Source organism: Boleophthalmus pectinirostris, unplaced genomic scaffold (genome assembly GCF_026225935.1).
Source record: "Boleophthalmus pectinirostris isolate CB_2022bp ecotype Guang Dong unplaced genomic scaffold, ASM2622593v1 HiC_scaffold_19, whole genome shotgun sequence".
Taxonomy (NCBI): Eukaryota; Metazoa; Chordata; class Actinopteri; order Gobiiformes; family Gobiidae; genus Boleophthalmus; species Boleophthalmus pectinirostris.
Genome location: NW_026571140.1, coordinates 18,712,983 through 18,724,357, shown reverse-complemented (window position 1 = coordinate 18,724,357; position 11,375 = coordinate 18,712,983). Strand labels below are relative to the sequence as shown.

The 11,375-nt window shown below is 38.6% G+C and overlaps 1 protein-coding gene across 1 annotated transcript; it reads left to right on the top strand.

Moving 5' to 3' along the window:
- Positions 1–5,749: 5,749 nt before the first annotated feature.
- Positions 5,750–9,928, top strand: chrnb4 (cholinergic receptor, nicotinic, beta 4 (neuronal)). The gene is made up of 7 exons (XM_055154501.1): positions 5,750–5,805; positions 7,212–7,357; positions 8,061–8,105; positions 8,280–8,389; positions 8,481–9,355; positions 9,407–9,519; positions 9,721–9,928. The coding sequence occupies exons 1-7, from the start codon at positions 5,757–5,759 to the stop codon at positions 9,883–9,885; spliced, it is 1,503 nt and encodes a 500-aa protein (XP_055010476.1). The 5' UTR covers positions 5,750–5,756; the 3' UTR covers positions 9,886–9,928.
- Positions 9,929–11,375: the final 1,447 nt, after the last annotated feature.

The window sequence follows — 11,375 nt, the reverse complement described above, 5'->3', positions numbered from 1 at the left end:
TGAAATATATATAATGTTCGATATGTACTTAAGTGCATGCCATATTCTGGAATATGATGTTATAATAATTGTCAACAACATGCATGTACATACAATTACTGCATTTCCTTCTGTGTTTTATTTCATCATACTTTTTGGGAGTGGCATAGTGTAATGGATATTTTTGTGCCAATCTAATTCCATAAAGGTTATCTGTGGAACATCTCTGTGCTGTGGGATCTGCTGTTCTTCATGCACTCTAACCAAGTCATCTCCAGCCTAATCACATTGGAGCCAAACTCTATTTACTTTGTGGGGCATTGCTGCTCTGATGAGAGGCAAAAAGCAGCAGTGTAAAGGTCTTTGCAAATGAGTGCACCACTGCCAATCTATCCGTTCGTAATGCTAATGTTTACAGGCCGAGAGAAAGACACTGACACACTGACAATTGGGGGAAGGAGGCCAGCTTAAATCAATTAGCTAAGAGGACAAATATAATCTAAATCATAACCAAGACCTGCTGGACTGGCTATAGAATTAGACTGGCTATAGAAAGATTATACATACATAAAAACATACATACATACACACATAAAGGTGTATAATTATATATGCTGTTTCTGTTTTGTTATTCTTTAAAGGTAATATAAAATCCAGTGAGCTTGTGATCATGTTATAATTTTTTTTTCCATCATCATAGCCTATTCAGAATTGTATCTCAATGCATTCATGCATGTTTGAGAAATCCTGTATTCTCCTGCATTTGAGGCACCAGTCACCTACCCCTTTTTCCACCCAGTGCTTTGTACTTTATTGCAATTGCAAAAAAAAAATCAGGCTCTGGGTTCAAAAAGTCAAAATCAGTTCTGCATTTTTGAATAAGAAATCATTGGGCTTGTTGCTATTAAGCTATTTAGGATCAATATTGGAGTTTAAAATTAACAAAACAAACAAGTCTAACAAATAAAAGGCTGAAGGGAAAACCAGTGATGAGCAGGCACCAAAGTCATGCATGTGGGGAGTGAATAATAAGGTAAGAAAAATAATAAATTAAAGGTTTGTTCTTATTCCGGTGTCAGAATACACCTTGCATTGTAATTTGTTTGGCGTGGGTCTGCCACCAGCTGAAATATCTGTAACACCATAACAGATGTACTAAAAAGTTCACTTAGTCTGTGTCTAACTTGGCCTGGCCAGGTCCTAAGCCTACTGTTTTTTTTAGTCTTTGGAGGTTTGATGAAAGAGGAATTACAATGCAACAAACCCTGAACATATGGTGCTGTAGCAGAACGCTGTAAGTGGCCGACAACTTTTTCCACCTGCATGTGGGATCACAGATAGACTTTAAAAGGGACAGGGTCTCAGAGGGAGTAACATGCCATCTGGAACACTGTGTACAATGGCCAATCCAATTTACCTCTACCTGCGGCCTCAACACAACTGTCAGCAGTGCTCACCAGGATAACAGCAGCAGAGGTGGGGCATGAACCTGACAACATGCATTTTTCAACTTATGTTGATAATAATGCACCATATTGGAGGGAAAAAAAAAAAGGATAGATTAAACACACCGATAATCTACATTCATGTTATCAGACTAATATGTGGTGATCACGTATGGACTTTTTTATACTGGACAATTTCACAATGTAATGAAATAGATGTCAAATTAATTATAGGAAACAAGACAGAAAACTTACTTGAAATTGGATTCCAATCTGCCACTTTGTTGTTACTGATTAATTGATAGATGGATACATTTGCATGTGGATGATTGCTTTCTATCCAATCTGTTTCACTTATTTTGGAGTAACAACCAACCACGCTGCCTGTGGTTGGTTGATTATTTTTTCCTTGCATCATTAACAGCAAGTCCAGACATACAGGCTGTAATCAGTCACTTCAGCATGTGGGAGCCACCCCTAGGATGAGCCATGTGTCATGATGAGGTCCCCCTGCTCTCTGGAGTGCAGTTAATGACTGATAGGTTTCATATTCTGCATCCTCTGTCCCCAGAGAGCTGATCTGACCGTAATACAGAAACCCAATTGAATCATATCATCCCAGACAAACATACAGACATCATTAACCTAGGGTATCTACTATGTCCTATGTTCCTCTCCAGTCATTTGCAGGTCAAGCCCATACATATAGTAGCTATTATGTCATGCTACTAGTTTGTGTCTTTCCAAAACACAAATACATTTTAGTAAGCTTTGTTGGAAATTATATTGTCTCATTCACTGATAATATTTCTGAAGGCCTGTTTTGGAGACCACACATGCATATATAGAGCCCACAAAATGAACTAATCATAATGAATATTGGTCATTTCTATGTCCACTGCCCAGTCATTGATTGGCATTTACAACTCTGTGCCTATGTGAGCCCCAGGAGAGATATTTAACTTCCAAACTCTAATACTAGCAGAGTTGCATGGTCAGTATACTCAGTCAGTGTCCACCGCCAAATATCCTAAGCCAGAATCTTTTGCATTGTGGAATAGCTCGTTATAACTAGATGCAGTTGTAACAAGCTTCAGAAACTGCGGTTCAGTCTACATTTTCCCTCAGGCAATAACCTCTTTATGTCTCTACTGTACTTTATGGCCTAATGCCACACACAAGTGTCTCTGTGCTTCCTGTAAACATTTAAAGATATATAAATTAGGTGTTATGAATAGTAAACAGTTGCTCTCCCACTGCCTCCTGTTCAACTCACCCAACAGGAAGAGATTTACAGATAGACACAGTTCACGTGGCCTGGCTTCGATTAGACCATTGTTTCAGAGCTCTTAGACACACCTTTCTAAGCACATTAAGATCTCATCTAGGGCAGAAAGAATTGATTCCAGTCAGCTGTGATTGCAGGCTGCATGTCAGTAACATAGTGCCAAAGCAAAATGTGTCACAGACACAAATGAGATCAATAGTGTTTGCTAACTGGAACTGTGGGACACTTGAGACACTACTGGAGGACTGCTTTGGATTGGCACTTATTGTTCATCAGTTAGGCCTACATTAAATACAATTAAAAACCCATGTTTATCATTCTACCATTAACGTGGAAGGCTTTGATTGATAAAATACCAAGGATGCTGGACAATCACCTAAATCTAAATAAGAGATCTGGAGGGCACAGGCATGCAGACCAATCGATCCCACTAGGATTTGTAAGGCTGTGAGACAGGTGTGGTTTAATGCACAACTGGTGCAGTAAAATATGACACTGCAGAGAGCATTCAGGATGTCACACCAGGTCCTGCTCTATCTGCAGGTGTCCACCTAAGGCTTGACTCTTCATTTGTTTCTTTAGGTGAATGAAATTAAGAGACATGATGAACAGAGAATACAATATCTGCAGTTTCTTTTAAACTTTCTCATTGTATATATATATATATATATATATATATATATATATATATATATATATATATATATATTCAATGTGTGTGTGTGTGTGTATAAACTTAGGGCTGGGTGATATAATTTTTTTTCTTTCTCACCCACCCGTAAGTTAAACACACTGATTGTATCTCTGCTCTAAGTAAACAATTGTGAGGTAACCGTATGTGAGTATAACCACAGAGCTAAATAAAGCCCACCTCAGCTATGACCATGATGGTCTTCTGCAACCAATGGCTGCTGATGAATCAATATCTTCACATGGAACTGAAACTCTGTGGCACAGGAGCCAAGCACTTCGGGTAATGAACTGCCTTCTTGATATATATCCTTCGCAGTGTGAGATTGCAGTGGTGCAACATGGCACTGCAACAGCAGCAATTCTTTGATTAGCAATTTCTCTTCCATCACGTTTGCCTGTCGTGCCAAAAAAACAGCATGTCACTCCATGTGTCAACACATCTTCAGTTCACCTCGTGTGGCTCAGAGGGTGCCCCTCTGAGATCCTAATTGCCCAGTGCACCTCTGAAGAAAAAGTATAGACCTACTATCTGTTTTTACTTGATTTCCTTTTTGTATTATGTCTTCTTAACATTACAGACATGTTATTTGTCAAATAAGATGTTACTGATATTCAAGTGCATCTAAATACCCACACACTGTCCACAACCACATTTCAAATAGAGGCTAAACTGGGCAGTACGTGAAGGACTAAAAGGGAGAGTGAGAGAAGAGGAGGGGCTGGGTCTAGGTATACGGAGCAGTGTGATTGGTCTGACAGGTATCCACACTTCAAACTCCACCCCTGCTGACAGATGTTTGTACTCAAGACAGTCTTTAGTGATGACACCAACTACTGGAAATTGCAGTGTAAATCTAAGTTCGAACTGAAGGCAGCACAAACTTCAGGCGTAACCTAAACCTAGGTTTGTACTAATCTAAGTTTTGAAGTGTATTTAGTATTTAGTTCCACGTTAACCTTACATTGCACATCATCTAGATATTCACAGGAGGATAGAAAGCTAGAAAACTAAATACATAGAAAGCTTTTATTTCTAACATTACAAATGGCTTAATGCATCCTCCCCGAAGCCCCATTACTTCAGATATAGTCTCCAAAATCTAATTTAATTGGTTTTAACTGTGTGTGCTATAAACACATAAAACGCATTACATGAATTATGAAATGAAAATGTATTGTTCTGTGTTTATCAAGTTTCGAAGCATTCAAAATAAAGCAACATATTATTTATGCCTCTGTTGCTTATATTGTTATGACTGGTATATTGTAACGTCTATGCAAGTAAATGTCACCTCTGAATCATGAAGAAAACATTAACAGAGCAGCAGCTCCATATGTTATATGGATATTTATTATACCATTTTACACTTGAGTGAATCAAACTCCTGCTTTAGGCTACATAAGATATGATTTAGGCTAATTGTAAATGTCAAAACATTTGCATCTTCACATGTTTGTGACATGTCTTGTGCTGTAAATAGGCAAATGTATATTGTCTTGACTCTTAAAACAAGAGAGGGTCAGGAACTAATCAGCCCTTATTGATCCTCTCTCAATGATCCGCAATAGAAGTCTTTGGATTTAAAATTTATCACACAGGCGAGTCCTTGGGACTCCTCTTCATGCCTGATACAGGTCCTCTGGTGCCCATTATAATGAGGCTTTAAGCAGTGGGGCCACTGTAAATCTGCTCCAGTCAGATTGCTCTACTCCTCATCTGACTGAACCTAACCTCAAATAAATCTCACTTCAGCTGAAGAATTTATTTTCCTGTCTCACCCTAAAGTACACTGACCCAATCCAGTGTATTGAGTCAGCAAGTAGTCACAAGTCACAGGCTTCCTCGACGTCTGTAGCCTATTTTAATGAAGGGGCTATTAGCACACGTGGAGTGGGACAATTATAGCCTACTTCCTAATTTTGCAAAAAAGAAAATGTATTTTGACTTCATTCCATGTAGCCAAAAGAAGAAAAGCTCAATTAAAAGCATCCTCAATGAAGCCAGAACCCATTGTGAGAAAAGCTCAAATTTTAACAGGGTGTAGGCTAATAGGCTACAGTAGCATGTGCTCTTTGACCAGGTCGTCTCACTCAGCGCGCAGAGCCGCGCGGTCAGACACGGACACTTCTGGGAGCACGCGGTAGTTCATTGGGCGCAGGGCAGGCAGCACGCAGCAGACGGCCACGGGAGAGGGACAGAGCCAGGCACCAGCACAGCACGGAGAGGGACACCACTGTCCACACAAGGAACGCGGAGACACCGGGAGAGACCGGCATGCCTGAGCGCGGAACGCTCACAGCTCTGGTGGGGTCTCTCGCACAAGTTCCCCTGACCTGACGGTACAGGAAAAATGACGCGGACTATCTCCATCCTCGCCTACCTTTTCTCCTTAATTTACTGTAAGTGTTGCCCTCACATTTCAAACGACTTATGCACATTTAATCAATTTTTGCAATTAGGTCTAATTCGTTAAACCTCGCGATAGCTTATTAATTTAGGCTATAATTATTAGGCCCAGGCTACTTTAACAATAGTGGAAACTAATGAAATTATCCTTGAGTTTAAAGGTTCACATTTGTAACTATTCTGGTGGATATGTTATTGCTTTCCACAGTGTGATATTAACCACAACAAATAAACAATTAAATCAGTTACAGTTTGCTCTACAGTTAAAAAATAAACCTACCTTAAAAACAAAGGCTACATACGAGGGGGACACCTTTCCCCAGCTCTGACCTGTAACTGTCTGGTGGTGTCACCCAGATGTCCACCACAGTGGAATATTCACTTTCAATATCTTCACTGTGTTTCATTTAAACTGTTTTGTTAGTCACAATTTATGTAAGAGTTAATAATTTCTTTCTTTCATCATCAGCTTTAGCCTTCATTATAGGCTCTCATCCAGACCTCTCTTATTAGAAATAAGGCAGTTGAAACTGAAAAGGGTTTAGTCAGAAAGTTCAAGTTCATGCAGTGGGTACTCTAATGTAGAACACTATCACTAATTTGAAATGCTTCACACTACCCTGGCACTACAAATTGTAACCTTTTCATCTACAGTGGCTTACTTCAGTTTCTATTACCACATCTGACCTTTCTCTCACTTCATATGTCAACTTTTTTTTTTTCCTATTACAATTAGTACAGCTCATTACAGGTGAACTGCCTTCCTTTTGTGTAACCAGTGCTGGGCTACACTTAAGTGTCATATGGGAAAGTTCATCAGCATCAGGTGCAGGTGAAGAAGAAAAATCTTAACTAGATCTTTGTGTAGTTTACTTAGGCCGCATAAATGTAAGAAAAAAAATTGTGTTTAAATAAGGCATTTTATTTTTTTTGTTGTTGTTGACATATTAGATACAAAAACACAGAGAGGATTTTGGATGTCTTATTTAGTATTTGAAACTAGATCTTACTGAAAATTGGTGGAAAATTTTTTCTTGGTAAAATGTTAATGAATTCATCTTAAAAATGGGTAACGTCTGATAGTTCATGAAAATGACTGTACAGTACAGATGGATAAAATTACAAAACTGTAAAGTTTGGTGTCAGTAGGGGGGATCTTTATGACAGAAAGAAAATTCATTTTGAGAAAAGTGAGAATGTCCCACAAAAATCTATTAAGTTGTTATCTTTATGTGAAGCTTGACAATTTTTCCATGTGAAAGCTTAGGTGTTGAGAAAGTACACTGACCTAAAAACAAAAAATAAACAGTTTTGCCTCACCATTTCATTCTTTTTGTTCTTTTTTATTTTTTCGTTTTTTTGAATTGGAAAAAAAAAAAATCTAAATTTGCAATTTCAGGCATCTGTGGGGCTGATTCGGAGGAGCGCCTAATGAACTGGTTGCTGGGAAAGGATCGCTACAACCCACTCATCCGGCCGGCTGTTAACAGGACAGAGAGGGTCACAGTCAAACTGCAAGTGTCACTGGCTCAGCTCATCAGTGTGGTAAAATGCACAACTATCTTTTATAAATGTGGGGTGTTCATCTGGGTGAGAAATAAGAAAACAAATAGACAGACCCCATGACATATTCTGAAAAAGGTCAAGGAAAAACACATTTATTACAAGTAAGCTGAAAACGAGTGGGTGTAAATGGATGAAATGAAGATAGATATGGTGAGGGAAGCTGTGATGCTTCTGTCATGTCTGCACTGAAGCTTCAGCACATTTGGATTAAAAGCCTCAATAAAGCGGCTGAAGCCAGTCGGTGATAGAAGCAGTGCACTGATTTACTGTGAAGGCTCCTCCCCATCTGCACTACAAGGCACTGATGCTTTTTCAAATCTGTCTTTATGAGTTTGGGTCACACCCCTTGGGATTTTGAGACTATTTTGTCCTAGCAACATGATGTCGAAGCAATAAAATGACCAGGACCAATTTCCACACGGAGGCTTCCAAGTGCTATTTTAATGCAAACTAAGGTTGACTGAATTTCATCTTCAAATAGAATTTTCAGTGATGAATAATAATTTGTTGAGCTGATAAATTAATGGAACATAGTTTTTAGGAGTGAATATGTTTCACAACTCTTGACCCTTGAGCGAATTTTACATGTACTTACAGAAGTAAAGGGATATTCGACATACTGTTGTTTTGACTTGCATATAATATAGACTACAAATGACCATCTTCCAACTGGTTCTTTCAGAATGAAAGGGAACAGATTATGACCACAAATGTATGGCTCACCCAGGTAAGTCCAGTTGTTACATTAAATATCACATTGCATATAAATGACTAAATGCCCTTGAATTAAACCATATCAATTTCTAGCTCAAGTGCGGAACAAAGCAGTTCTCTAATTATGTCACAGAAAATGATTGAGAGTAAATGAACCATAACATTAGGTCTCCCTCTGTCTCCATAGCACTGGGTGGATTACAGGTTAGCCTGGGATCCTTCAAAGTATGAAGGCATCGACAAGCTGCGTATTCCATCAAGACACATCTGGCTCCCGGATATTGTTCTGTATAATAAGTAAGTTCATATAAATATAATTATTTGGAACAAAATTAATTAATTATGCATTTTGTCAAGGTGTTGTTTTCCCCTTTCATTCATTCTATAGTGCCGATGGAACATATGAAGTAACTGTGTTTACTAATGTAATAGTTCTTTACAATGGCAGTATAAACTGGCTCCCTCCAGCCATCTACAAAAGCGCTTGTAAGATTGAAGTGAAGCATTTCCCTTTTGACCAACAAAACTGCACCCTTAAGTTTCGATCTTGGACATATGATCACACAGAACTAGACCTTATTCTTAAGTCTGAGGTGGCCAGCATGGATGACTTTACTCCAAGTGGAGAGTGGGACATCTTGGCCCTACCTGGCAGACGGACTGTAAATCCTCTCGATCCCACCTATGTGGACCTCACATATGATTTTATCATCAAGAGAAAACCTTTGTTCTACACCATCAACCTCATCATCCCCTGTGTGCTGATCACCTCCTTAGCTATCCTGGTCTTTTACCTGCCTTCAGACTGTGGGGAGAAGATGACCTTGTGCATCTCAGTCCTTCTTGCTCTTACTGTTTTTCTGTTGTTGATATCCAAAATAGTCCCTCCAACCTCACTTGATGTGCCACTGATTGGGAAGTACCTCATGTTTACTATGGTCTTGGTGACATTTTCGATTATTACAAGTGTTTGTGTGCTTAATGTACACCATAGGTCCCCAAGCACCCACACTATGCCACCTTGGGTCAAACTTGTGTTTTTAGTCAAACTGCCTACTTTACTGTTCATGAGACGGCCAAACAATAACTCTGCACGGCAGAGGCTACGTCAGCAGCGCTGTCTACGAGCCAGGAGGGCCATTTTGGGCTTAGGATGTCCAGTTGAACCTAAAGCGGGATTTACTATGTCTTCCTCCATCTTGCTGCCTTCTGACTCCTCAGCCCTTTCAACTCCAGGACATAAAAATCTGGCAGCATCTCTTCGTCTTAGCTTTAACAGAAAAGGAGACTATAGTCCCAGTGATTTCACTTCAGCACAAGACCTCCATCAGAGAAGCACCTCTGACTGGGCCAGTGATGTCCGAGAGGCAGTGAACGGTGTGCGCTTTGTGGCTGAGCACATGATGGGAGATGATGATGACCAAAGTGTAAGTACAAATATTTTTTTAGGCTATTGAAATTACTCACACAATATATGAAAAGAGTGAGTATTCCCTGTTACTCCAATAAATATAGTATTATGTATTCTCCAGTTGGCAGTTAACAGCCGATAAGGGCCAGATTTAAATTTTGTTTAAATATCCACTGTTCTCATGTGACTATTTACCATTATGCTTTTTTGTGGGCAGGTAATTGAAGACTGGAAATACGTAGCCATGGTGGTGGACCGTTTGTTCCTGTGGATATTTGTTATTGTGTGTGTAGTGGGAACACTTGGCCTGTTTCTTCAACCTGTTTTTCAGAATCAGATCATTCCCAATCAACAGCCCAGTTCAGAGACACCACGTATTTGATGAGTTGCATTTACAAGAAGAGAAAAGTACATTGTACTTAAATGCCGTCAATAAACAATGTAGATGTTACACCAGATTACACCAAAGGTTCTCACAATGGGACTTCTTGAACTTCTTTGGTGATACTTTGTAATCAGTCCAGTTGCTATACTTTAGAAGGTTTTAGATCTATTCTTTGTTTATATTTGATCCTGGTATAGTATGGACTAAACTAACAAACCATAAAATCAGTTCAACTGTGTTACATCTGAAAAAAACTTGTCAGATTTCTAAGATTGTAAAGTTTGAATTAAAACAAACACACCATAACACAAGTTTAATGTAAACTTTGTGTGAAAATTTTGAACTCTGTTGTGGATCAGTAAAAGCTCACCACCCATATTGCCCATGTTACAATAAATCTGCATTGTGCAAAAAACAACAGTGTAACAAAGCAATCATTATGTAATTCATAAATGGAAGCGGACAATTAAATATATAAAAATTTGAAATGAAACTAAAATTGTGTGTTCTATTGTCCAAGATAGCTTTATTTATTTATTTATTTACCGTTATTTAACAGTTGAGAGAAAAAAAATATATATCTAAATCTCTTTTTAAGGGTGACCTGGCCAAAGAGAAAATGCAGCACACATGAAAACACATTTACACATTAGCACTCAAAAGAGTATTAATGATTTTAAAAGGACTACATTTAAGAACAGAGACGATGTTCATAAGATTCTCACTCTTTTATGTAAAGGGAATAATAGCATATGAACTACTGTCTGAAAAAAATAATTGATATTGATTTTTTTGCTCTGATGTATGTCCATTAAGTAAAATACCTTTTTGGCTAAAGGCAAAATTATAAATGACATTTACACCTTTGCTCCCCAATCCGTTAACTACAAAGCTACACATTTCTTACTGCTCAGTAAACAGTGCTGAGTGGGCTCGTTAAAGATTCTGCAGACCGCAGGCTCTTGTCAAATCTTCATTTGGATGAAGTGATAGCTCCCATACGGTAATGATTATATCGACTTTTTCTTCTTTGAGTTTCTAATTTTTAGATAAGAACATAGAGTGGATTATTCATGTTTACACTCTGAAAAATGGTTCATTGAGAGATCCACAACTAGGCCTTTTTAATGAGATAAAAAGGGTTTATCAGGCATCTTTTCATTTTTTTTTTTTTTCATTTATAACTATAGACTCTGTGTCCATAACCTACAACTCAGTAGCAATGACAAAATATCCTGAAAGTCAAATAACTTTATAATTGCCAGATTATAATCGTTATGGATCCCAACAGAACAATTGCACATCCATGGCCGCTTTGAGAGGTCCGGGTGTCAGGTAAGGCGCCAATCAGCTTCTCTGCTAAATGCAATCATTCATCAGGACACATTAGTCATGAGGGCGCAATAGTAGGGGAGATGTTAACCCCGTGGTCTTCGGCCATCCAGCTGAAGGACAAACGCACTAACCATCTCACTCTGGTGTAGAGG

Coding starts and splice junctions, on each gene's coding strand:
- chrnb4 (XM_055154501.1), top strand. CDS start 5,757: ATGACGCGGACTATCTCCATCCTCGCCTACCTTTTCTCCTTAATTTAC. Junction 5,806..7,211: donor CCTTTTCTCCTTAATTTACT/GTAAGTGTTGCC, acceptor TTGCAATTTCAG/GCATCTGTGGGGCTGATTCG. Junction 9,520..9,720: donor GAGATGATGATGACCAAAGT/GTAAGTACAAAT, acceptor TTTTGTGGGCAG/GTAATTGAAGACTGGAAATA.